The sequence below is a fragment of the Ovis canadensis genome, chromosome 15 (genome assembly GCF_042477335.2).
Source record: "Ovis canadensis isolate MfBH-ARS-UI-01 breed Bighorn chromosome 15, ARS-UI_OviCan_v2, whole genome shotgun sequence".
Classification (NCBI taxonomy): domain Eukaryota; kingdom Metazoa; phylum Chordata; class Mammalia; order Artiodactyla; family Bovidae; genus Ovis; species Ovis canadensis.
Genome location: NC_091259.1, coordinates 83,424,648 through 83,449,894, shown reverse-complemented (window position 1 = coordinate 83,449,894; position 25,247 = coordinate 83,424,648). Strand labels below are relative to the sequence as shown.

General features: G+C 61.5%; 4 protein-coding genes across 28 annotated transcripts in view; 2 read left to right on the top strand and 2 right to left on the bottom strand.

Annotated features, from left to right (window-relative positions):
- The window catches only part of AMBRA1 (autophagy and beclin 1 regulator 1), a 173,822-nt gene extending 171,163 nt beyond the window's left edge, over positions 1–2,659 (top strand). For all 9 annotated transcript variants that reach the window (XM_069554016.1, XM_069554017.1, XM_069554015.1 and 6 more), the window contains one exon: positions 1,079–2,659. In XM_069554016.1, the coding sequence (XP_069410117.1) occupies positions 1,079–1,557 (479 nt within the window). In that variant the 3' untranslated portion in view covers positions 1,558–2,659. The remainder of the gene's footprint in view (positions 1–1,078) is intronic.
- A 3,710-nt stretch (positions 2,660–6,369) lies between these two features.
- CHRM4 (cholinergic receptor muscarinic 4) lies at positions 6,370–14,711 on the top strand. Its single transcript, XM_069554004.1, has 2 exons — positions 6,370–6,522; positions 11,913–14,711. The coding sequence occupies exon 2, from the start codon at positions 11,942–11,944 to the stop codon at positions 13,382–13,384; it is 1,443 nt and encodes a 480-aa protein (XP_069410105.1). The 5' UTR covers positions 6,370–6,522; positions 11,913–11,941; the 3' UTR covers positions 13,385–14,711.
- On the bottom strand, positions 14,672–17,698 carry MDK (midkine). 2 transcript variants are annotated; one of them, XM_069554005.1, is made up of 5 exons: positions 17,545–17,698; positions 16,237–16,313; positions 15,956–16,123; positions 15,695–15,856; positions 14,672–15,038 (listed from the first exon to the last, which is right to left on the bottom strand). In XM_069554005.1, exons 1-5 carry the CDS (start codon positions 17,568–17,570, stop codon positions 15,013–15,015), a joined length of 459 nt encoding a protein of 152 aa, XP_069410106.1. In that variant the 5' UTR covers positions 17,571–17,698; the 3' UTR covers positions 14,672–15,012. The 2 variants fall into 2 exon arrangements, with proteins under 2 accessions (XP_069410106.1, XP_069410107.1); XM_069554006.1 differs by lacking the exon at positions 17,545–17,698 and adding an exon at positions 16,613–16,800.
- A 244-nt stretch (positions 17,699–17,942) lies between these two features.
- DGKZ (diacylglycerol kinase zeta) overlaps positions 17,943–25,247 on the bottom strand; it is a 44,984-nt gene continuing 37,679 nt past the window's right edge. For 15 of the 16 annotated variants that reach the window (XM_069553990.1, XM_069553991.1, XM_069553992.1 and 12 more), the window contains 14 exons: positions 25,073–25,146; positions 24,873–24,984; positions 24,234–24,433; positions 23,932–24,032; positions 23,762–23,841; positions 23,603–23,672; positions 23,433–23,473; positions 22,794–22,933; positions 20,206–20,237; positions 19,912–19,955; positions 19,354–19,474; positions 19,240–19,273; positions 18,901–19,000; positions 17,943–18,667 (listed from right to left, as the gene is read on the bottom strand). In XM_069553990.1, the coding sequence (XP_069410091.1) occupies positions 18,551–18,667; positions 18,901–19,000; positions 19,240–19,273; positions 19,354–19,474; positions 19,912–19,955; positions 20,206–20,237; positions 22,794–22,933; positions 23,433–23,473; positions 23,603–23,672; positions 23,762–23,841; positions 23,932–24,032; positions 24,234–24,433; positions 24,873–24,984; positions 25,073–25,146 (1,266 nt within the window). In that variant the 3' untranslated portion in view covers positions 17,943–18,550. Of the gene's footprint in view, positions 18,668–18,900; positions 19,001–19,239; positions 19,274–19,353; positions 19,700–19,911; positions 19,956–20,205; positions 20,238–22,793; positions 22,934–23,432; positions 23,474–23,602; positions 23,673–23,761; positions 23,842–23,931; positions 24,033–24,233; positions 24,434–24,872; positions 24,985–25,072; positions 25,147–25,247 lie in introns of all 16 variants that reach the window. The other variant, XR_011249267.1, reaches the window with a different exon arrangement.

Sequence of the window (25,247 nt, the reverse complement as noted above, 5' to 3'; positions counted from 1 at the left end):
CTTCCTGCAGAGTCCGGGTTACTGACGACAGCCACCACGGAGCACCTGCTGTGGACCAGTTGCTTAACGGGCATCATCTCATTCCCTCTGCCTGGCTGGATGTTTTCATCCCTCTTTTGCAAGTCAGAAAACTGAGGAATGTGGGTGGCGAGGGATTTATCCACGGTCACACAGCTAAGTGAATGGCAGGAGCGAGATCTGAGCCAGTGTCCTCTGCCCCCTACAAGGAGATAGATGCTCAGGCCCTTGGGGAAAGAGCAGGACCTTCCGTGCCCCTCCCTCAAGGTGCAGGCTGAAATGTCAGGCCGGGGCAGTTGGCTGCCTCCAGGGAAGCATGAGGGTATCAGATGTCCAGCCCTGCAAGAAGAGTACATGGGAACATGGGACAATAAGAGGAGACAGTGCCTTCAAAGGAACACTTGAAAATTGTCTTCCTTGTGTGCTTGTAGAATAAGCAGAACGAGGAAGAGAGAGAACACACCTCTGGAGAGGTGCCGAGCAGAGCGTTTGTCTCCTAGCCACACCGTCTGCGGTGCCCTCGCTTTGCGATCACCAGGTGTAGACCCTTTCCCAGGCCCAGGTTTACTAGGCTGTGTCAGACGGAGGGGCAGACACCACCAGCTCTCTGGGCCGCCTCCATGGGCTGCAAGACCAGCCTGCCTCTGGTGTCCAAGGGGTTAAAGGCAGACTCCCAGCTTCTGGTCCAGGCCCCCTCTTAACCAGCTAAGCAGTCTCAGCCCCCTAGGCTCAAGTGTGAATTAGGATTGTTTGGGGCATCTTATCTGGCTTCCAAGTCCCTGACTTGATTTTTTTTTTTTTTTGGCTGCACCATGCAGCGCGTGGGGTCTTGGTTCCCAGACCAGGGATGGAACCCATACCCCCGCTGCATTTGAAGCACAGAATCTTAACCCTTGGGCTGCCAGGGAAATCCACTTGGTTGATTCCAGAACCGAGGGGCTGGCCACCACCCCGTTTCTGCCTGTAGCTAGAATCCGCCCGCTCCTCCTAGCACTGGCCTGGCTGACTCAGAGGCTCAGGCCAGCAGCTGATTCCCTCCCTTCTGCCTTGTACCTTCCAGGGGAGGGCTCGGACTACGGGGCCAGCGGGGAAGACGCGCTCAGCAGGATCCAGCGGCTGATGGCTGAAGGAGGCATGACGGCCGTGGTGCAGCGGGAGCAGAGCACGACCATGGCCTCCATGGGCGGCTTTGGCAACAACATCATCGTCAGCCACCGCATTCACCGCAGCTCCCAGACGGGCGCCGAGCCGGGGGCTGCGCGCGCCCCCTCGCCGCAGCCCTCCACCTCTCGGGGACTGCTCCCGGAAGCCGGGCAGCTGGCGGAGCGAGGCTTGAGCCCCCGGACAGCCTCCTGGGAGCGGCCCGCCACCCCTGGGCTGGAGCCCGCCCTGCCCTCCTCTTCTTCGGCCCCTCCTCCCGCCCCCCTCCCCAGCACCGAGGGACCAACCCCGCCGCGCTGCGACCTGACCAACAGCAACCACCTTCCTGACGGCAGGGGGGAGGCGGCGGGCCCCAGCGGGGAGCCACGGGACAGGTAGAGACGGGCGTGCCCTGGTGCCTCCCTGTGAACCGCTGAGCAGAAACCGGACCTCACAGCTGACTGGGAACCGAGCGCGCAGAAGAGCCGCGGGCTGCGTCAGGGAACAGGAGCGCGAGGGTGGGGGTCAGGAGGGCGTCCATCCGGGGCAGCAGAAAGTGAGGCGGTGCAAGGGGCCAGGCTTGCCTCCGGGGACTAGACCCTTCCAGGATCTGGGGCCCAGGGGAGTCACAGACTGCCGTGCTCACTGCAAATGGAGGAGGAGGTGGGTATCCCTGCCACGTACCCCCCGCCCCTTCTAGAACCAAGGCTCAAGGGACTCAGCCCTGGGCAGAGACCCCTCCCCTCCCCCCCCCCCCCCCGAAGGGTGAACAGTCTTCCAGATCTGGGCCCGACCATCCTGGCCGGTGGCCAGTGGGGCAGCTTCTCCCTGTTCACCTGTTGTGCAGGCAGAGCCACTAGGAACCCTAACGCAGGAGGAGCGGCCCGGCCCCGGAAACCACCTCCATCTCTGAGCCTTCCAGAGCTTCAGCCTCTTGATCATCTTCCCCCACAGAGACCACGGTCAGGAGTCAGGCCTGGCTCCCAGACTCCTGAGCACAGGGACTTCTGCAGTTAGCAGTGGGGGACATCCATGGAGTGGAGGGGGCAGCCTGCTTGCCCGAGACAGGATGGAGTCAAGGGACAGTGGGCAGGTCCTCACTCAGGAGTGGGGGGGTGTAGGCTGGCCAGCCCCCCGGGGCTTGTCCACCGAGCGCCTCCTCCCCACCACCCCAAGGCCCTGAGAGCGGCACCTGCGGGTGTGAGTTAGCTGAGCCCAGGCCAAAGCCAGCCCAAGGCTGAGGGAGGGGTGAGACTCCGGGTCGGAATGTGAGGTCTCGGTCTGTGATTTGAGGTGTTGCATGTGGAATCTTGAACTGTACGTGTAGTTTCTAGTGGAGAAATCAAGGCTCTGATTATTTTGTTTTTAGTATGAACAATGTGATTACTTTTCTGTTTGTAACTCATCATAGAAACGTTGTGGCGGGAGGAGAGGGGGTGGTCTGACTGCTAATGAGGGAAACACCAAAGATCTGCAGCATTAAAATGATGACGTGCCCTCACCGGTCTCTTCTCTGTTTCCACGCGGATGGAGGGAGGGGGTAGCGGTGGGCGTGGGGGCCGTGGAGCTGAGCCGCCTCGGTTCTCCTGCGCACTGCCTCCGGTGCCGCTGTCCTCGGCGGGGAGCCCCGTGATACCTCAGCAGAAGCCACTCAGGTAAGGGCTGCCGCCTCTGCTTCGTGCTGCATCTGTGTCCCGCCACTGCCTGCTTCCAGGGGCCTGCTAAGGTTTGGGGCACCCTTCACGGTAGCAGGTGGGTAAGAATGGTGGGAGGTCACTCATCTTGGTTGCTTCCTACTCAGGATGATGGGCCTGGAGTGAAGAAAACACCAGAAAACTGGCTCCCACTCCCCTGCAGTCCCGGAAAGCATGTGTCATGGGTGTCTGGGGTGGCCAGGAGGGAGCTGGGTCTCACCTACAGGTACCCCCCCAAGATGCCATGCGCTGGGGGCTTGGGTTTCCCTTTGTTTGGGTCAGGGCAGTAGCCCAGGGGTCTGCTGTGGCCATGCGTCTTGGCCATTGAGTTTTAAGCCAGTTAGCGGAAGGATTCTTGTCCCCTCTCTCACAGTGGGGACACGGAAATCAGAGACACCCCTAGGGCTTTTTGCAGCAACAAGTACTTCTCAAGGGACTTTTTTGTGTTCAACTCTCTCCCAGACACTGTGGGGCGTACAGAAGTCTGCTCTGCCCCAGCAGAGAGAGAACCACCAGATGAAAGCAAATAATATGAAACCATGTGAAGAGTTACATGGTGAAGAGCACTAGAATTTTATTTAAAGTAGTAGTATAGCACGCTCTGGACCAAGAGGCACGTCAACTAGCTGTGTGACCTTGAGCAGGCCACTTGCCTTTTCTCTTGCTTCCCTTTTTCCGGATAGGAGGTAGGGCTTGTTCTCTGCAGCCTCCTAAAGTTACTTCCAGCTCTGAGAGCACTGGAGTGGTAGGAGGAGGCCTCCTTGAAGAGGTGAGATTTGAGTTACATATTAAAGGATGGAAGGAGAAGGGCGCCCCCTGCAGTGCCTGCCCTCCACCCAGTCCTCCCCTCGTAGGGAGGAAGAATTATGTGGTCTGAGTAGGGGCTCTGAATTTGTTGATTGTAAAACGTGTGCCGAGGATTCAGTGTTTTATCATCTCAGACCTTACCTCAAACCCTCTGTGGTGGATACACCCAGACCACACAGCTCACTAGTGGAGCCAGGGTCCGAACCCAGATGGGACCCTGATGTGCTGTTACTTGGGGGAAAGGGGTATGAAGAGGCTTTGTGGATGAAGTGACCTAAATTCAGTCCTGCCTAGCCTTGCTTCTGTCCTTACTGGCCAAGCATGAACCTAGCCCCTACCTGTTGGAGGCCCCTGTCAACAGCTCCCATCCTGACACCATCCCCTTTCCTTAGAAAGCCCTTGTCTGCGTAGGTAGAGCCTCCATGGGCCCCCTGCTTACCACGATAAGGTTGCAGGGTCAGTGGGGCAGAGCTCAGCAATCGCAACTGGAGATGAGGCAACAGGTTCCCAGCAGTTCTGTGGACCCAAGCTGGGCTTCCCTCATAGCTCAGTTGGTGAAGAATCCACCTGCAATGCAAGAGACCTGGGTTCAATCCCTGGGTTGGGAAGATTCCCTGGAGAAGGGAAAGGCTACCCACTCCAGTATTCTGACCTGGAGAATTCCATGGACTGAAGAGTCCACGGGGTCGCCAAGACAAGGACATGACTGAGAGACTTTCAACATGCCTATGGAGGCAGCTGGATCAAAGGTAGAGAGTAAAGACTAAACCAGGTCCCCTGGTTCCTGACTCTGCTCTCCACAGTTCACTGTGGGATCTGGAATTGGGGGATGCCCAAGGCCCTACCTACCCCACCATAGACATTTTGGAAAAACGGGAGCAGCTTTGCCCAACAGCTTCTGGAGGAATTCCAGGGAGTTGTTGGAGGAGACTTTTCTAGTTTCTGCGGCCTCCAGTGGCCTTGCTTGTTTTCTCGTCTGACGGTCCATCCCAACCTGCATGTGCGTGCGAACACACACTTTCACCCTCCTAGAAGGAGCACCCTCTCCCAGGCCCTAGGAGGGACATGAAAAAGGGAAACCAGTGCTGACAGTCATCTAATTGCCACATGAACCAAACAAGGCTGGTTCCTCTTCTGTGAGGTGGGGGCAAGAACAGCAGGGCCTTTTCCACCCTTTGATTATGGGACTCATGGGAGACCAGAGCGTTCAGGTAAAAGACCGATGGCTTGCTCCTCACTTTCGCCCAGGCGCCAGCGGCAGCCCTCGGGTTCACGCAGAGGGCTCCACACGAAGAGCACCACGGGGCTGGCTCCTGCCTGAGTTCCCGCCCCTTTTCTGGCAGCTCCTGCTGCCTCCTCCGCTGCGGTACGCCCTCCACCTCCCCGCGCCCAGCACACACAGCCCCCCGCCCAACCCGTGGAGGAGGGGCGGGACTTGAATTGTTTTTTCAAGAAAAGAAACCATCCGTCTTAAGGTTTAATCGGACGTTCGCGCTCAGAGAGTTTGGGGTGGCAAGCCCCGGGGCCTGGGCATGTGGTGGGGCAGGGTGGGGGATGGGGGGGCAAGTCGGACCTTAGCCGGCCGCAGGAAGGAAGGTCTCGGCGGAGGCAGGAACGCTGGTGCCCGCAGGCGGAGCGGAGCAGCCGAGGTCAGCGTCGAGGTGGCGCTCTCCGAGGTGCTGAAGCCTCCCAGCGCTCATCCCTCGAGCGCCCCAACTGGCCCTCCAGCTCGGGGCAGGCAAGGCCCCGAGCCCCAGGGCTTCGGCCCGCGCGGTTCCCGAACACCTCAAGAGACCCGCAGCTATCTCCCTCGTGGGTCTCGTTCCGGGTTCCACCCCAGGTGACCTTGGGCACTCAGATTTCCCTCACAGGCATCGGAGAGCTTGCCCTGCAGGCCGGAGGGCCCCGCGTCCTGTCCCCGGGGCTGGAGAAAGGGCGCGCACCCGCTCTCCGGCTTGGAAAGCGGGAGCAGGGAGCCGGACGGCAGGAATGGGGGTCGGGCGAGGTTGCGTGCGACGAGCCAGCTCCTTTCTCCCTAGGGACCGTCGCCTAGCTTCTCTCTCCAGCGCCTTTCCAGGCCCCGACGGCGCCCCTTCTTCCCTGGCTGCCCGGCGGCCAATACTCCGTCTGGAGGCTCGAAACTGCCGGCCCTCGGCTCTGCCCCGACGGAACCCGGACGGCAGAGAGCCCACCCCACCCACCCCCCCATAACTTCCTGTTAGGGTCAAACACTCGCGCCCCGGTGGTCCAGCTGCGAGCCGGGCAGTGTGAGGAGAGAGACCCGGGTGGGGCACGAGACCCCCTCCCCGTCGCCTGGGCTTGGTCAGAGCGGGGGCGGGAGCGCAGCCAGACGGGGCTGCCAGCTCCCTTCCCAGCCCGCGAGGGGGCGCCGCGTCCCCATGACAACGCGGACACCCCACCCCACCCCACCCCCCCCCCGTGCTCCCGGGAGGGCAGCGCCCCCCGCTAAGCCGCGCTGGGAACCGCGGGCGGTGGCCCCCACAGTGCCCGAGTGGAGAGCCTCCGGCCGGCTCCAGGGAGGGGCGCGCGTAGCAGGGGTCCCCGACGCCGGGGTGGTGCCCCCCGCGCGTCCCCGTTGGGTGGCCGGCCCGGGGCGGGCGGCGCGGCCCCGCCAGGATTGGCTGCTTCCCCGTGACATCACGCGGCTCGGGGAAAAGTGCGAGCGTGAGCGCGAGTCTCAGCCACAGCGCCGGGAGCTGCGGGCGGAGCAGGGGCCGCCCCTCTGCACCCCGTCCCCGCCCCCGGCCCGCGGCCCGGCCGCGCGCCCCGCCCGCCGGCCCGCGGGGCCACCCCCCAGTCCCGCCGTCTGTCAGGTGCGAGGGGAACGGGGCGGAGGTGTCTGGTAAGTGACTCCGCGGCTGCGCGGGGGCGGGGGACTCAGTGGGCAGAGAAGGACGCGTGGCTCGCGGACCCTCGGAGGCTCCCCGAGGCGGGCCCGACTAGGACAGGGCCCCAGGCTTCTTCGGGGGCGAGCCCGGTGCTGGGAGCTGCAGAAGGCCTGGGGGGTGAGGGGCCCGCTGGAAGAAAGGCCCGGAGTGTGGCTCGGAGGCTTCTCCAGGTGCGCCTCCGGGAAGGAATGGACAAGCAGTGGGTCGGGCGGCGGCGGTGCTGGTGCCGGTGTGTGTGCCCGCCCGCAGCCCCTCAGGAGCCCGGGGCAGCCGTCGGGGGCGGGACCCCGTACTTCATCCTGCACTGGCAGCTCTTCGGGGCGCCGGGCGCTGGAGCCCCAAACAGGCTTTTTCCCGCCCGTCTCCTCGCCACCCCGGCGCCGCCAGCCCACTCCAGTCCACCGAATCCTCCATCAGCGACCTTGAACTCTGACTGGAAACACCCCTGCCCTCTCCTAGCGCCCCTCCCGCCTCCAAGACTCCCCTCCTTTGTCGCCCAGGCTCAGAGACTGGGAGGTCCAGCACCTAGCCCCGAGCCCCATGGCGGAAGTGTCACGCGCAGTGCAGTGTCGGTGCCAAATCCCCTGCGCCCCTTCTCCCTCCCCGCAACTCCTGAGTCTCCTCTCCTACCCCAGGGACACAGCAAAGACCACAGCCTTCCTGGAGCCCTAGCGTGAACGCCTAGGAATCGAGGACTCACCTCCCACCCCCGCCCTTCACCACCACCGCCCCCTGGCCCTGGCGTACAGGGAACGCGAGCCCACCGCGCCTGGGGAAAGGGGGGCTCCAGTTCCCAGGAAAGCAAGGTGCCCACGCCCAGAGGCTGCAGAAACTGCGTTCCAGGGAGTTGGGGGAGGGTGGGGCACGGGGGAGCCAGGGCCCCTTCGACCACCAGGGAGTCGGGGAGACGTGGTCTCCAGTTGGGCCCAGTAATAATTCCCGACGAGGCCCACCCCAGTCCAGGGCTCGAGAGGCCGGGTGCCCTCTCCAGCCGCTGGAGCCGGGCGGTTCCTCTACGGCGGGGTTCAGGGTTGGGAGTGTGAGATGGGAAAGAGTCTTACACACGCCTTACACAAGTCCCGGCCGGGCATCCCAGTTATGGAGGTGCTTCTCGCACCCTTCCCCCGCAGACTGGGCGCCCTTTGGCGATATCTGCGCAGTGGGCACACTGAGCAGAACCGAGTGTCCCGCAAGTCACTTTGAGAGACTCTTAACAGCAACCCCTCGACAAAAGCCCGTCCCAGTCCGGGATTCGGCACCTCAATGTTGGGGACGCACACACCGCGGGGCCCTGGGCTAAGACGATGCCCCCACGTCTGGGGTCTCCCAGGCAACTCAGACTGTAGTCGGGTCTTGCGGTGCAGCCGGGAACGCTTCCCCATACACAGGCGGGGAGCGATCTAGACCCGGGTTCTTGGCCGACCTTCTTCATACTCAGACAGCCGAAGTATGGGCTGAGCCTCCGGGCAGGGGCGGGACGCACAGGACCCACGGTGGGTCTGGCATTTGCTCCTGTACACAGGCTCACAGATGCAGGCACACCCGAACCGTGTGCATGCCCAGGCCGCAGCACTCCAGGCACACACAGAGACATGCACATGCACGTGTCCACACCGCGCGAGCATGCTCACGCGCACACGGGCGCACTGGTATCCAGGCGTGGCTCAGCGCGCACACACACAGCACATGCAGACAGCTACTAGCTTCTACTCGCGCTCCCCAGTGATCACACACAAACAGAACTCGCACTCGCCTTCCCGCCCACCCATGCCTCGCAGTGTGCCGGGTGGAACCGGGTGCCCTTAACTTTCCCACTGCGGAACCCCTGGAGGAGCCCAGTGCAGCTCTGGGGCGGGGCCTGGCGAAGGGGCTCCTAGGCCCTCCCCTGTGAGGCCCTACCTGGGACTTCCCGTGAGTTCCCTGTCGCTCTTGGAGTTTGGGGGCGGTGGGCGAATAGCGGCCACCTGCTCTAGATCCGGAGCTGCACCCAGGGACCGACATTGCCATCTAGCGGTGCACACATCCCCGGGCGGTGGCTGCTCCCCAGGTTCCCGCGGGGCCTGAATCCCAGAGAAGCGCCCCAGCAGAGGGTGCAGTTGGAATGTCTGCGGGTGACCCCCTGAAAGATATTTGGGGCGGGAAGAGGGGAAAGTATTTGCCTAGACCTGTCTGCAGCTGGCCGCTTCCCCAAGCAGGTCCAGGGCAAGGAGTAAACCCTTGGCCACCTGATTGGAGACAAGCTGTTCAGATGGAGGTAAGAGATCTGTTTTTCTCTGGGAAAGCTAAGAGAGGGAGCCTACAGGGAATGAGAAGAGACCCTACACCCAGGCCTCCCCAGATCCACCCCGGTGCTGTGTGCTCAGTTGTGTCCGACTCTTTGTGACCCCATGGACTGTAGCCTGCCAGGCTCCTCTGTCCATCAGGATTCTCCGTGTAAGAATACTGGAGAGGGTTGCTTTTCCTTCTCCAGGGGATCTTCCCAACCTTGGTATTGAACTCCTGTCTCTGGTGTCTCCTATATTGCAGATGGATTCTTTTAACCGCTGAGCCACCTGAGGCAGGATAGAGTAGAGGCAGGAAAACAAGAGGCTGTTGTAGCACCTGGGGGTTAAGGTGGCTCCCGGGCTCTAATTCTGCCCCCACCCCTCCTTACACACTGGGTAACTTTAGGCAAGTTAATTCACATCCTCGCGTGTAAGAAGATACCTCAGTAAGATGAAGACACTTATAGCACCTGCCTTTTTCGGCTGCTGTGAGGATTAAGCCCGATAATCTATATAAAAAGCTCAGAGGGATCCCTGACTCATAGTTCACACTCAATAAACAAGAGCTATTATGTGATTCCTGTTTGGTACCTCCATCTCCATTCCTATCTCACTGGCCTGTGTCTAGACCCTACCGGGGGGCTGGGGGGAGGTCTAAGGCGAGGGTTTCCTTGAGGCTGGTGGATGAACCATTCCTGTCCAGCCCTCGCCAGCCAGCCTGCACTTGCCTATGGACGGCAGCCTCCCCAGGCCGGGTGCCTCTGCCTCCTGTCTCGCCCAGAAGGTGGTGCCCAAGCTTCTATTTTGGAGTCTGTGAGCATGGTACTTGGTCTTTGCCCTTGACTCTTCTGCCACCTTGGGGGTGGCACCACCCTGCTCTGAGCCTCTCCTGTGAACTAAGGATTTGGGTGTGAGGATTGAAACTGCCAGGCCAGGAGGCTGGGGCTGTAATGGTGGCTGACTGAAGCCGGGCTTGGAGGGGAGGGCGGGTGCAGGGGGGTCACTCTGGCACCTGGTTCCAGCCTCCAGTGCATAATCGTGCTGGAGAGGCAGTTGAGGTGCTGACCCGCATCGCTGCCAGGAGGGAGGCTGTCCCAGGACAGGCAGCCTCTCTCTCTACTTTGCAAAGGAGCCCGGGAGGGGCAGGGGGGCAAGGTGGCTTGCGCATGGCCGCCCAGCTAAGACCCTGGGAGCCTGGGCTGTGGGGTGCGGGCTCCTTCCTCCACACCCTGCTTCCTCCGCCTCTCTCTCACACAGACGCACAGAACTACGTATATACGCCAGGGAGCTGCGGGGCTGGTGGGGCTGTGATGGGCCCGTGTGCGTGTGTAATGGTGCGCGTGTTGGCGGGTGTGAAGGAGGCTGGGCTGAACGGCTGCCCTGGCACAGCGCGCTGGGCGTGGGCCTCCCTCACATGGAGGGAGAGGAGGTGGGGGGATGCGGAGAGGCTTCAGGGAGAGGCCCCAGGCTTGGGGGCCTCCGGCAAGGGCACCCAGTGGGCACTGGCAGGCGAGGGGCACCCTCGGGGGCTGGCCACGGGCGCCCCTGCCGCAGCCCCTCTGGGCCACTCGCTCCCCCTTCGGGTTCCCATCGGGCACTGGCCCGCGGGAAGCCCTTGGAGTCTCGCCTCAGCGGACGGGCCCTTTGGGCTTCTGGTTCTTCACAAACAGACCCCAGCTGCCCTTGCGCTGCACCCCCACGCCCTGGGGATGTGGGGGTGCTCCGGGAGGGGCTGCCACAGTGGCACTGTCCCCTCCTCGTTGAATTTCCGATTCCACGCCACCTGCTCCGTGATCAGGTCAGGTCACCTCTGGGACCACTGGCTCCTGTGGCTCTTTGGGGCTCCCTCTGCCAGATCCCTTAGCTCTGGAACAGCAACATGAGCTGCAGGAGCTATGGAACCTTGGGCAGGTTATGGCCTCGGTTTCTTCATCTGTTAGTAAGAAATAACAACGTCCTCCCTGGTAGTCGAGTGGTTAAGACTCCGTGCTTCCACTGCAGAGGGTGTGGGTCTGATCCCTAGCCAGGGAACTAAGATCCCACATGCCATGCCCCATGACCGATAAACAAATAAATAACAGCGTCTACTTCCTAGATTTGTTGTGAAGGTGAAATGAATGAATACTTACAAAAAGCATAGAAAGTGCTTGGTAGACAATGCACATTAGCTGGTAGTATATATTCTTGCCTTTGTCCCCAGTGCCTTCTGTACGGATTAGTGGGCAAGTCCCGCTGGAACATTTGGTTAAGAAGTGACCAAGTTCAAGAGGGAAGGGACATACGTGTACTTAATACTGATTCATGTGGGTGGATAGCAAAAAACCAGCACAATATTGTGATTATCCTCTAATTAAAAAAACATTAAAAAATCTAAAAAAAGAAAAAGAAGTGACAAAGAGGGTGAATGAAGGAATACCCTTGACCTGAGCCACGCGCTGGTGTCAGGACCACCCTTGCCCCCACCCCTCCACCCATACTGGCCTCCTGTCCATGCCTTGCACGTGCCTCTGGGCCTCAGCTCCGCCATCGCCCTCGTCGAGGCCGCTCTCTGCAGCTCTGACTGCCCATCCCCTCTCTGACTCATTTTCTGTCACCTGCCCTTGTTTTCATTCTAGCGCTTTTTCGTTGCTCATGTGTATGTATGTCTCCCCTGATCGGGATGTGAGCTTCATGAGAGTGGAAGGCTGCGTGTGTCTCCTTCACGTCTGTAACCCCAGTGCCTACAACAGCACTTGCACAGAGTTCTGTTCAGTTCAGTCGCTCAGTCGTGTCCGACTCTTTGTGACCCCACGGACTGCAGCACGCCAGGCCTCCCTGTCCATCACCAACTCCCGGAGTTTACCCAAACTCACGTCCATCAAGTCAGTGATGCCATCCAGCCATCTCATCCTCTGTCGTCCCCTTACACAGAGTAGGCACCCAGGAAATGCCGCGTGAGTGGAGACAGGAGGAAGTGATGGGACCGGGTTCTCTAAGGTTCTGCAGGACGATGTTGCTCCTCTATCCCCTTGACTCCAGGGCACCCCACCTCATGCCTCTCATGCGCTTCAGCGGTTCACCCCCTTCCTCTCTTGTTCCAGACACAGTCCGCCCACTGCCACTATCCAAAATGGCGAACTTCACCCCGATCAACAGCAGCTCAGGCAACCAGTCTGTGCGCCTGGTCACGTCAACCCATAACCGCTATGAGACGGTGGAGATGGTGTTCATTGCCACGGTGACAGGCTCCCTGAGCCTGGTGACGGTCGTGGGCAACATCCTGGTGATGCTGTCCATCAAGGTGAACAGGCAGCTGCAGACGGTCAACAACTACTTCCTCTTCAGCCTGGCCTGTGCCGATCTCATCATAGGCGCTTTCTCCATGAACCTCTACACCGTGTACATCATCAAGGGCTACTGGCCCCTGGGTGCCGTGGTCTGTGACCTGTGGCTGGCCCTGGATTACGTGGTGAGCAACGCCTCCGTCATGAACCTGCTCATCATCAGCTTCGACCGGTACTTCTGCGTCACCAAGCCCCTCACCTACCCCGCCCGGCGCACCACCAAGATGGCAGGCCTGATGATCGCCGCCGCCTGGGTCCTGTCCTTTGTGCTCTGGGCGCCTGCCATCTTGTTCTGGCAGTTTGTGGTGGGCAAGCGGACGGTGCCCGACAACCAGTGCTTCATCCAGTTCCTGTCCAACCCCGCAGTGACCTTCGGCACGGCCATCGCCGCCTTCTACCTGCCCGTGGTCATCATGACGGTGCTCTACGTCCACATCTCCCTGGCCAGTCGGAGCCGAGTTCACAAGCACCGGCCCGAAGGCCCGAAGGAGAAGAAGGCCAAGACCCTGGCCTTCCTCAAGAGCCCCCTGATGAAGCAGAGCATCAAGAAACCACCGCCCCAGGGAGACGCCGCCGCTCGGGGCGAGCTGCGCAACGGGAAGCTAGAGGAGGCTCCTCCGCCCGTGCTGCCGCCGCCGCCACGCCCCATGGCCGACAAAGACACCTCCAATGAGTCCAGCTCTGGCAGCGCCACCCAAAACACCAAGGAACGCCCACCCACAGAGCTGTCAACCACAGAGGCCACCACGCCGGCCACACCCGCACCCCCCCTCCAGCCACGGACCCTCAACCCGGCCTCCAAATGGTCCAAGATCCAGATTGTAACGAAGCAGACAGGCAACGAGTGTGTGACGGCCATCGAGATCGTGCCTGCCACACCAGCTGGCATGCGCCCGGCGGCCAACGTGGCCCGGAAGTTTGCCAGCATCGCCCGCAGCCAGGTGCGGAAGAAGCGGCAGATGGCGGCCCGGGAGCGCAAGGTGACTCGGACCATCTTCGCCATCCTGCTGGCCTTCATCCTCACCTGGACGCCCTACAACGTCATGGTCCTGGTGAACACCTTCTGCCAGAGCTGCATCCCCGAGACCGTGTGGTCCATCGGCTACTGGCTCTGCTATGTCAACAGCACCATCAACCCAGCCTGCTATGCCCTCTGCAACGCCACCTTTAAAAAGACCTTCCGGCACCTGCTGCTCTGCCAGTATCGGAACATCGGCACTGCCAGGTAGGCAGGCAGGGTGCCACTGGAGGTTCTGGCGTGGGTGCGGGCGAGTGCGTGGCTCGGCTGATGTCCAGGAGATTTGGAGGCACTTCTCAGTGTTCACGTTCTCCGGAGAGAACTGAGGTCCCCGAGACCCCGTGAGGCTCAGAAGAGGCTCTGGCTGGATTCCGAGACCAGGTCTCTGCTCAGGCTGAGGAGGATCAGCCCCAGAAGGTGACTGAGCCGGACGGTCTGACCCATCTCTGTTGTCCTGCCTCAGGGAGCTGGGGGGCACTGGCCTACATGGGCACCTTGCCCCACTGTGACTGGCCAGCATGGCTGAAAGAAGGGACATCTGGAAGGGAGCAGAGCCTCCTTTGGGAGGAGCAAGAGGGCCAATGGTCGGGAAAGGAGACTCAGGAAGGGAATGGAAGGGGAGGGACCCCTACTCTGCTGTAACCGGTGCTTTCTGCCCCCAACACCCCCGCATGTAGGCTCCGCCCCTTCTTCTAAATACCACTCCAGGGGCAGAGACTCCCCTTGCTGCAGCTACTCAGCCAGGCTCTGGTTGGGTGGGTGTGGGGGGTGGGCTGGCTGGAAGCCAGGCAGAGTGGGCTCTGAACATACCCCTTATAGCACGCCCGGTCACATTCAGGATGGGCCAGTGGGGAGATCAGGGGTTCACTCAGGAACTGGGGTCCACCACCTCCCACCCTAGGCTGAGCTGAGCGGTTCCATCCTTCTGTGGAGTTGTCCCTCCCCAAGGAGGGGGCTTGTCCCGGGTCACATGTAGTGAAGGTGGGACTGCGAGGGGTATTCACACTGGCCTCTGCAGAGTATGAGGGACGCTCCAGTGGGTTACCAGGGAGAAACCCTCAGGTTGGGTGGATTTGACCCCAATAGTCTTCCTTGATGGAGGTGGGGGGAATGGGCAGGGCTGGAGGGCAAGCTACCCCCACCTCTCTTCTCTCAAGATAGAACCTTCTGGATTGGCAGGGGGCTGGACCCAAAGATCCTGAATCTGGGGAAACTGAGATGGAGGAGTCAGTCCTATCGCCCCCGGGTTCCCTCCCCACCCCTGGCCTGGCCCCTGGAGAAACAGGACTGAAGGGCTCAGGGGACTTGACCGGGGGCACCCTTCCAGGGGTCAATAGGGGCACCTGGAAGAAATTTTCATAACCATTCTTTCTCCATGAGCTCTGGGAGGCACTCACCGCCAAGCCCCCAAACCCCCGAAAGCCACCATTCCCTCCAGCCCTCTCCTCCATTCTCCCACTTCCAACAAATCACCACAGCAAACTCCCTGGGAAGGGGCTTTTATATATTAAAAGAAAAGCTTTTATTGGGAACAAAAAGATATTTACTTTATTTATTCCTCAGTAATGGCGTCCAGTCGGAGGAAAAAGTAAAGGGGGTACAGGGGAATCAAATCCCTTGGCAGGGGCGGGGTGCTCAAGCGGCCCAGAATCTGTTGTCCCTCCCCACTTTGGGCACTTGGGGTGATATGGGCAAGTGAGAGGGAAGAAGCAGGGCATGATTGATAAAGCTAACGAGGAGGAAGAAGGCACTGGTGGGTAACATCTTGAGCCTGTGGAGGGAGGGCGTGGGCCGGGCCTCCGAGTGAAGCCGGGGCTCCTTGGCATCTGGGCCTGGCCGCTAATCCTTTTCCTTCCCTTTCTTGGCTGTAAAACAAGAAAGAAACACTGCATTAGCAGGGTTCGGGTGACCCAGTGGAGACCCCCCCACCCTTCCCTGCAGCTCGCACATTAGAGAAAACAAAATTCTGCCCCCTGGTGGTTCTCCATCAGCCCGCCGGGAAGCCCCTGGACCCGGGCAGCCATTGTGATGCCCTGGGACGTTCCTCACTCCACCAGCTTGGACTTCCGCTGGGAAATCAGAAAACCTCTCAGTTCCCGGTCTCAGTCCTAGTCCCAGCAGCCCTGGAACACAGCCTCAGTCCCCTCGCCTGGGAAGTGGGCATATGCCCCTCTGCCTGGTTGGCCTCCAGGACTGCTGAGAGTCAGGAAGGAAGCTAAGGGAGAGAGGAAGTAAGGAAGTCCGTCCCAGCTAGAAACTGCCCCCACCTGCTGGGAAATGACAAAGCCAGGCCCTTCCAGGCCCACTGCCCTGGATCCTATTGAGCCAGGGTTTCAACCTCCCAAACCCCATCTGCAGATCTCTCAGTACCACTCACCTAAGGTCTCTGCCTATAGAAAGACAGTGTAGACATCAAGAAGTCACTGGCCAGTATCCCAAAACGGCAGCTTCACCACTGCCTTCACAGGTGGGGGCAGCCACCTGTGACAACCCCATCCCTACCCACCCCACCCTCGCTAACCTTTGGCCTTGGCTTTGGTCTTGGGGCTGCAGGGCTTGGTCACTCGGATGGTCTCCTGGCACTGGGCATTGTATCGCGCCTTCTTCAGGGTCCCTTGGCGGGCTTTGGTGCCTGTGCCCCCATCACACGCCCCCCAGGTCTCAAACTTGTACTTGCAGTCGGCTGGCGGGAGAGCCCGGGGAGGTTAGAGCTGAGCAGCCTGTGATGGGGCCTGTGAAGCTGGGCGCCCCCTGCCTACCCTCCGCGGGCACCCCAGCTCACCTCCGAACTCCTTCTTCCAGTTACAGGGCACCCGGCAGCGGATGCGCTGCGTCTGGGCCCCGCAGGTGCCCTCGCGGAATCCCACGCCGCAGTCCTTGCTGCTGGGGGTGCAGGGCCCCCAGGTCCACTCGGCACACTCGCTCCCCAGGCCTCCCTTCTTCACTTTGTCTGCAACGCCGGGGAACAGAGAGCTCAGAACCCGGACTAGGACTCACCCTTCCTGGGGTCCGGCCTCACCTGGGCTCCGGCCCCTTTCCAGTCCCCCGCCCCCGCCGTATCACCTTTCTTTTTGGCCACCGCGGAGGTGAGAGCCAGCAGGGCGAGGAGGGCGAGGAGGAGGAAGCTTCGGCGCTGCATCCTGAGGGGAGAGCATGGGTCAGAGTACCCCCCGGGGGCCGCAGGCGTGGACCAATCCCCCCCAACTTTGCCCCAGTTCCCAGGCCAGGCCCAAAGAGTCGGGCTGCTACTGCGGTAGCGGCGGACTTGGCGGGGCTGGACCCTCGCCGCCAGCCCGGGTGCACAGCGGGAGGAATCTCCCCGGGGGCCTCCTGGAGCCCGGGACGCAGCTCAGACCCCCTCCCGGCCTCCGGACCCCAGCTGGGCAGCGGCTGGGGGGCCCGAAGCCGCCGCGCACCCTCCGGGGCCCCGCACGCTCACTCGCTCGCTGCCCGCGCGCGCGGCTTCGCTCCCTCCCGCGCCGGGCCGTCCCGCTCCGGCCGCCGCGGCCCCTTTTGTCTCCAGAACCGGTCTGAGCCGGTCACATGGGCCCCCCGCCCCTCCCCCCCACTGAGGAAGGACCTGCCCCGCCCCCTCCCCTCAAACCCGCACCGCCCCCCGACCCCGGCGTCCCCGCCTCCCCTCCCTCCCCGCGCCCCTACCCCCCTCTTCCCGCCGCTCGCCCCACACCCTCGCCTCACCCGGCCTCTGCCCTCCGCTCTCAGACGCCCGGCTCTCCTGGGCCCCCCATCCTCCGATCCCGGGCTCTCCCGGCCGCGGGCCTCCGTCCGGTCCCCGAACCCCATTCCCCATGCCCCGATCTGGAGCTCCATCGGCCCCAGCCCCGGTTTGCCGTCCCCTTTCTCTCCTGGACGCCCGCTTCCCTCCACGGCCACGGAGCCTTAGGTGGAGACCAGGACGGGGTAACGGAGTCCCGGCTGTGTCCCAGGTCCCAGCGTGGGGCCCGCGTTCGAGCCGATGAGCGGCTCTGTCCGCCGAGCCCCGGGAGGGTGCAGTGATGAACCTCGTCGAGTCCCCCCCTCCACCTCCCAGGACCCGCTAGACTCTCAGAGCCCCTTAGATGCTGGGGAAGCAGCACCAGCCCTCGCCTCGGATCGCTTTACCAAGTGTGCAGGGGCTCTGCTCCGTGTTGCGGTGGGGCTCGCAGGGGAACCCCAGAAGAGCGAGATTGAGGGGGTAGGCCGCGGAGGCCGCTGCGCTTTTCTCGGAGCGCAGGTTGGAGGGGGTGCGAGGGGGGTTGGGGGGAGTTGAGGAAGGAAGAGCCGGCAGGCCAGGGTTTAGTTGACTTAAGAGCGGACAGGAGCCGTCTGAGAAGTTCCAGATTCGGCCCTGCAGCGGCTGCAAATGCCCACCTCTTGTGAGCCGGGACCTCGGGCATCGCCTCTTCAGGTCCCCGTAGGAGCCAGAGCGGTGGAGGCCAGGGGGAGGGGGCTTGCCCAGCCACTGGGCAACCGGGCCCAAGAAACCAGGCCTGGCCCCTGCCCCACCTCTTTCACTTTCATTGTTATCGTCCCAGCGGGAAGCGGGAAGCAGGAGGAAATCGGCTCCTCCCCCAGCCCCTGCGAGCCCGGCAGCCTGGCCGAGGTCAGGTCCCGGGCAGGCCCTCAGACCCCACCCCCACACGGGAATCAGGACCCCCTGAAATGGGCCTGCTTCACGGCGTCCAGTCCCCCACCCTGCGGATAACCCAGCAGATCCCACTGCTTCAGGAAGACTCCCCCACCCCCCCCAAAAAAAGAAAAGCAGAAAGGAAAAAAAAATACTTTACTGAGTCACACCCAGCTGTAAACATGTCACCATGAGGGAGCCCCATCCCAACCCCCAGGCCACAGAGTCGGAGGTGAAATGACAGGGTTTGGGAGGAGGGTCACAGGGGAGCTAAGCAGGGCGGCAGGCGGGCAGGCAGGTGCAGCAGAAGACCCCGGGTGGGTGGGGGGGTCAAGGCAGGAGAGGGGGCTGAGCTCCCAGGAGCCTCAGAGTGACAGTCCCGAAGGGCTGTGAGGCTTGAGAAGCCTCTTCCTGGGGGCTTCCTCAAGGCCCTCTGCCCTCCCAGCTGCAGCCCCTGAATTCCAAGGCCCCCACAGCAGGAAGGTGAGGGCCGCCCCCAATGCTATGCCCCCCACCCCCAGGCCTGCCCAGCCCAGTCCAGTTTCCTGGTCCCCTGTGAGCCTCCCTCTGGGTTAGGCTGTGGCCTCAGGGGACAGGGTGAGACCCCTCCCCCAGCTCCTTAGAGTCCAGCCCTAGGTCTGGGCAGCTCCTCAGGGAGCAGCACGCAGCTCCTTCCCTGGGCCCGGGTCCCTCTGTGGCCATCTGACTGGAATGTGGCAGGGCGGAGGCCAGGAGGGGACTGGCCGGCCCTCACACCGCCGTCTCCTGGTCCTCCCGCTGGATCATCTGGTAATGCTGCCGGTTCTCCAGGTAAGCCGCCAGTTCCGTGTCCTGAGCCTTTTCAGCCCTCTGCCGGGGAGTGTCGCCCTGGATGGAGGCGGGGGTGGGGAGCTGCCGTCACCTCAGGAGCCTGCTGGCCCCAACAGACTGGAAGACAGGGCGCTTCCTCGGGAGGAGCTGCCTTCTGCGGGCTCAGGCTTGGGGGCTGGGCTGTGTTGAAGGCCAGCTCTGAATCCCGAGGCCGCCCTCCCCCAGGCTCCCCTCTCCCACGGGCCGTGTCTGCGTGGATTCCTCCGTGCCCGCCCTCCCCCTCTGCTCACCTGCTGGTCGGTCTTCATGAGCGAGGCCCCGGCCTCCACGATGTAGTGGCAGATGGTGCGCTGGCCCAGGGCTGCCGCCTGGTGCAGGCAGGTCTCCCCACTGGGGGAACAGGGGCTGGCTGTGGACCCCACCCAATCCTCTGGGCCCTCCTGTCTCCGCAGGGGCCATCAGAAGGGGCAGAAGTGTTGGATCCTGGGGCGGGGCTGGGAGTGGCCCAGAGGGCGACAGATGTGGCCAGGTAGAGTTTTATGGGCTCAGAAAGGATCCACATCGAGGGGCTAGATGAAGCCTGGGTGGTTTCCAGGGTAACTGGGGTCCTGCCCTGCCCAGATACTCACTTTTCCTCCACGGCATCAAGGATCTCAGTGGGCGCTGGAGAAGGGTGGGGGGAAGAGGTCAGAGAGGCCTGGCAGCATCCCAGCGGCCCCAGGGACCCCAGGGGCACAGCTCACCGTGCTCCAGCAGGTAGCGGACCACTTCCTTGCTACCGGTGCTGACCGCGTGGTGCAGGAGCGTGCGGCTCCGTTCGTCACGGTGCATGAGGTCGCCCCCAGCTCGGTGCAGCTCCTGGAGCTGGGGGCAGGAGGCAGGGCAAGGCTGGGGCGCCTCGAGACCACCCTCCTTCCCACCACAGAAACACCCCTCCAACTCACACAGGCCCCAGGATCCCTAGAGGTCTCTGGGGGTCTTTTGGGAGTGCAAGGCAGAGACATTGGGCTTCTCTCATCCCAGGTGCCCTTGGACTCCCTGGGAGCCTTGGAGCCTGTAGTTCTTCTAAGACTCACTCCTTTCTGTGCCCTGGGGACAGACAGACTGAGCTAGGAAGCCCCTATGGAGGGACAATGATAGTGGGCGGGGCAGGGCAGATTGGGACAATCACATGGAGACCTCCCCCCCAGAGAGCCAGGTCACGACAGATCAACCAAGCAGCTCCTGGCCCAGCCAGAGGCCCCACTCCCCGGGCCCTGCTGGGGCTGCCAAGGGGAAGACGCCCGAGCCTGGCATAGTACCTTACAGAAATCGTTCCTCTTGGCAGCCTCGATGAGCTCTTCACCTGCTCGGAACACCAGCCTGTTACACTCTGGCACGGGAGGCCTTGGCTTGCATCAGTGCGTGAACATGTGTGTGATGTATTACTGTGCAAAGAGGGCCTGAGGGGCACGTGTGCCTAGGGCTGTGGCAAACGTGACTATAGCTATGTGGGCGTGAGGCTGTGTATGGGTCCACCTGGTCCTGCCCCACCCCACTGAGCCTGGGTCCTCTGACCAGGGAGAAAGCAGGGGCCCTGCAGGGAGAGGCCTCACCTGTAGGGGGCGCAGTGTCCCCTGGCAGTGACCTGCAAACAGAGCAGATGTGACGGGGTGACGTGAGGTGTGACAGGATGAGATATGGGGTGACATCACAAGATGACAGAGTGACATGAGATGCGACAGGGTGACAGGATGAGGCGACGAGATGTGATGGTGACATGAGATGTGACAAGGTGACAGGATGTGACGAGGTGACAAGGCGACAATGTAACAGGATGTGACAGAGCGACATGAAATGTGACAGGGTGACAGGATGTGACAAGGTGACAGATGCGACAGGGTGACAGGATGAGATGGGGTGACATCACAAGATGACAGCGATATGTGACAGGGTGACAGGATGAGATGTGACAGTGACGAGGTGATATGACAGGGTGACGTGACATGAGATGTGACGGTGACAGGAGATGACAAGGTGACAGGATGAGATATGGGGTGACATCACAAGATGACAGTGACATGTGACAGGATGACAGGATGAGGTTGACAAGGTGACAGTGACTTGAGATGACATGACAGCAACAGATGTGACAAGGTGATGGTGAGATGTGACATGGGATGTGACAGGTGACAGGATGAAGCGTGACATGGGATGTGACGGTGATGGTGTGACAAGGTGACATGAGATGTGACAGGATGTGACATGAGGGGACAAGGTGACAATGTAACAGGATGAGATGTGACAGAGCGACATGAGATGTGACAGGGTGACGAGATGTGATGTGACACGATATGTGACAGTGACTTGAGGTGACATGTGACAAGGTGACAGATGTGACAGGTGACGAGATGTGACAGGATGAGGTGACAAGGTGATAGGATGTGACATGAGGTGACAAGATGATGATGTAACAGGATGAGATGTGACAAGGTGACATGAGATGTGACAGGATGAGATGTGATGGGGTAACGTGACAGGGTGACAGGATGAGATATGGGGTGACATCACAAGATGACAGTGATATGTGACAGGGTGACAGGATGAGGTGTGATGTGACAGCATGAGATGTGACAGTGACGAGGTGACATATGACAGGGTGACAGGTGACATGAGATGTGACGGTGACAGGATGAGATGACAAGGTGACAGGATGAGATATGGGGTGACATCACAAGATGACAGTGATATGTGACAGGGTGACAGGATGAGGTGTGATGTGACAGCATGAGATGTGACAGTGACGAGGTGACGTGACAGGGTGACAGGGTGACAGGTGACATGAGATGTGATGGTGACAGGATGAGATGACAAGGTGACAGGATGAGATATGGGGTGACATCACAAGATGACAGTGATATGTGACAGGATGAGGTGTGACAAGGTGACAGTGACTTGAGGTGACATGACAGCAACAGATGTGACAAGGTGACGGTGAGATGTGACATGGGATGTGACAGGTGACAGGATGAAGCGTGACATGGGATGTGACGGTGACAGGGTGTGACAAGGTGACATGAGACGTGACAGGATGTGACATGAGGGGACAAGGTGACAATGTAACAGGATGAGATGTGACAGAGCGACATGAGATGTGACAGGGTGACAGGATGAGATGTGATGTGACAGGATATGCGACAGTGACTTGAGGTGACATGTGACAAGGTGACAGATGTGACAGGTGACGAGATGTGACAGGATGAGGTGACAAGGTGATAGGATGTGACATGAGGTGACAAGATGACGATGTGACAGGATGAGATGTGACAAGGTGACATGAGATGTGACAGGATGAGATGTGATGGGGTAACGTGACAGGGTGACAGGATGAGATGACAAGGTGACGAGATGTGAGGGTGACAGGATGTGACAGGAGGTGTGACAGGACGTGACAAGATGACATGAAATGACAGGGTGACATGTGATGTGGCAGTGCCAGGGTGAGATGAGCCAGGGTGAGGCAGGGTGACGTGGCTGCGGCACAGGCCCAGCTTGTTGCCCTCCCAGCCCCAGCCCAGGGCGCCCTTGGTTCATTCAACAGTTTATTGAGTGCCTCCTGCATGTCAAGCACTGTTCTGGGCACCAGCAACACAGCCGTGAACAAGACAGGTGGAGAACTTGCTCTCAGGGAGCTTACATTCTACTCAGAGAGACAAAGTCAGACAAACGAGTAAACAGTGTTCTGAACAGCAGGAAGTGCAGAAGAACGGGAGACTGGGTGGTGTGACTGAACAGCAGCTTCAGGGGGGCTCCCGAGAGACTGCAGAGAAGGCACTCCCAGGCTGAGACATGAGTGGAGGGTGCAGATCGGGGAGGCAAGGACAAGTCCAGAGGCGGGCAAAAGAGGTGGCAAAGGACAGACAGGTGAGTGGGGCTGCACTGCGGTGGTGGAGGAGGGCACTGGTGCCCAGGGTGAAGTGAGCAGGGCAGGGCACATGCCCACAGGGTGCTGCGGGAGAGCAGGAGGCCAGGGGGCTGCAGGGTGCTCAGACGAGGGTGGGGGTGGCCGGGAGGGAGCCCGGGTCTCCGGCCACTGCAGCGGGGTGGATGGTGGCCTGGATGTAGCCCGGCGAGGGGGGGGCTTCAGTCGGCTGTCCTTTGGGGCAATGTTGGGGGGGAGGGTTGGCTGAGGCTTGGGACTCACCGGGATGTGGGGGAGCAGGGCGAGGTGGGGAGAGGGGACGTGGGGGTGGGGAGGTCAGGACGGGCAGATGCCCCCAGCAGCTCAGGGTCCAGGATATAAATCTCGTCCTGTGCAATCTCGGTCACGTAGTTGAGGTGTTCCTACAGGGTTGGGGGGGAAGGTTGGGCCGAGGGTCAGGGCCCTGCAGGGCAGCCGATGTGGGGTGCAGGGGGACGCCAGGCCAGCAGACCTGGAGAAGCCACGGCCGTGAGGTGGAGCAATGATGGGGCAGCCAGGCCTGTAGCAGCCCCCACCCCACCCCAGCCCACCCCACCCCCCTCTTCTCCCTTCCTGCCCCAGATCCTCTGACCTCATACAGGGGGCCCCCAGCTTGCAGCCCCTTCCCACAGCTAAGCCTTTACCGGGTGCCCCAGCCTCTGACCCAAAGCACCTTTCCTTCAGTGTCAGGCTGGAAGATGCCTGTGCTTTGAGGCTCCCCACAAGCCAACCCCAAGTGCCCAGCTCCCTGCCGTCAGCACCATCCCTGTGCACTGCCCATCGGCGGACACAGGTGTGTCCGGCTGTGCAGGACAGCCAAGCAGGACAGGTGACATGGGGCCCCGGAGCCGGCAGTTTTTGGAGCAGACCTTGAGTGCTTACCTGGGCCCTGTCGATTCTGTAGAAGCGGCTGGCAGTGGTGGCTGTGGGGAGAGGGCTGGCTGAGGAAGATGGCCCCCTGTCCAGGCCCGGGTTTCCAGCCACCCCACCCAGGACTGCCAAGGGATGGGGTGGGACCCAGGACGGGACCCGGCCCTTCGGGGGCCACTGACCATCGAGGAAGCACCACTTGGGGGACAGTTTCTGGCACATCGGGGCCTTGGCTCCAGCACCTTCGGGCTCCTGGCAAGAGAGGCAGAGGCCAGGGCTGGAGGCCACTAGAACCTGGGCCGGCGGCGGCCCCATGGGCAGGCCCTGGCCCCACCCCTCACCTGCCGGAGCCTCTCGATGTGAGCACGGCACAGCTCCAGGTCGCTGTCTCCCGGGACCACCACAGTGCCCAGCGGCACGGCTGCAGGGCAGGGCGGCCGTTAGCAGCGGGCTGCACCCCAGCCCGGGCCCCGCTCCTCAGCGACCCCTCCCCACCCCGCGTGCCACTCACAAGCCTCTTTGAGCTGCTCCTTGTCGTAGTGCAGGGCCTCGTAGTCGTGCATGCTGACCCTGCTCACCTGGACTCGCAGCTGCTCTGGCACCGGCTGCTGGCTGCAGGCAGGGGGACCACGTGGCGCTTGGCAAGGGCCCTGCCCAAGCTGCTGGTCCCCGCCAGGCATCACACCACGTACTGCCCCTCGCCCCAGCTGCCCTGGGGTACTGTTAGCCTCCTTCCCAGAGGGAAAAACTGAGGCCAGGGGTGGGCAGAGTCTCTGGGGCCCAGGGCATGTGGGCAGGGTGGGGGGGACATACTCGCTGTGCAGGGGGGCAGCGCTCCGCCGCTTGGCCTTCTGGACCATGGTGGCCTGGTTGCGCAGGGCGATGCGGATGCGGGAGGCTGCAAGCTTGCAGGGCTCGCCGTCCACCTGCACTGGGATGGCTTTGGACGTGGTGAGCAGCACCTCTCGGCACTGCGTCAGCCGCTCGCCGTGCCCGCCCACCTGCAGCGCGGCCTGTGGGCACGGGAGACTCAGGGTCAGGGGCTGGCAGGACCACAGGCTTTCCTTTTCCCAGGCTGGAGAACAAAGTGAGTAATCCCCCACCCGACGGAGAGCAGAGGGTGAGACCCCAGCCAGAGAAAGGAAGTGAGGGTGAATTCTCCAGTTCTGGCCAATGAAAAGGAATTTGGTGACCCTCTTCTGTAATTTTTTTTTTTTCTTTTTTATATTTATCTGGTTGCTTCAGATCTCAGTTTTGTCACGCAGGCTTAGTTGCCCTGAGGCATGTGGGAACTTAGGGACCCCCAAAGGGATCAAACTCATGTCCCATGCATTGCAAGGTGGATTCTTAACCACTGGACCACCAGGGAAGGCATTCCCTTCCGTCTCAGGGCCAGGGCCAGGGGCAAGGCAGGCCTGGGGCTCCAGGTGGGCCTTGTGCTGGCTTACTCACCAGGGAGGTCATGGTAAAGCCGATGACCTCGAGGTAGCCATCGTCGTGCCGCTGGGGCTCGAAGTCGTGGTGCTCCCCAGGGTGGCCCCAGGGCATGGTGCCTGCGCAGTACCTGGAGGGGAGGGCACCGCCACGGGCTTCAGAGGACGGGTGTGCAAGACAGGGGCAGCAGGGCCCACCCAGCACCACCCCCTCCTCACCTGGGGATGTTCAAGAAAACAATGCACTGGGGTTTCAGGTCCTGAATCTTGGGGGTCAGGTCAGTCCCATCACACTGCAGGCAGGAACAGGCGGACGGGGTTGAGAGCATATGTGCCCAGAGGGTCTCCCTCCCGCCAGACCCACCCACCCTGCCTGTGGGCACAGCCTGCTCAC

Excerpts from the sequence above, each read along its gene's own strand:
- MDK (XM_069554005.1), bottom strand. The coding sequence starts at position 17,570 with ATGCCCGAGGTCCCGGCTCACAAGAG. Across the intron at positions 15,857-15,955 it reads CTGGAAGAAGGAGTTCGGAG|CCGACTGCAAGTACAAGTTT; the intron begins GTGAGCTGGGGT and ends CTCTCCCGCCAG. Across the intron at positions 15,039-15,694 it reads GACCAAAGCCAAGGCCAAAG|CCAAGAAAGGGAAGGAAAAG; the intron begins GTTAGCGAGGGT and ends CTTGTTTTACAG.
- CHRM4 (XM_069554004.1), top strand. The coding sequence starts at position 11,942 with ATGGCGAACTTCACCCCGATCAACAGCAGCTCAGGCAACCAGTCTGTG.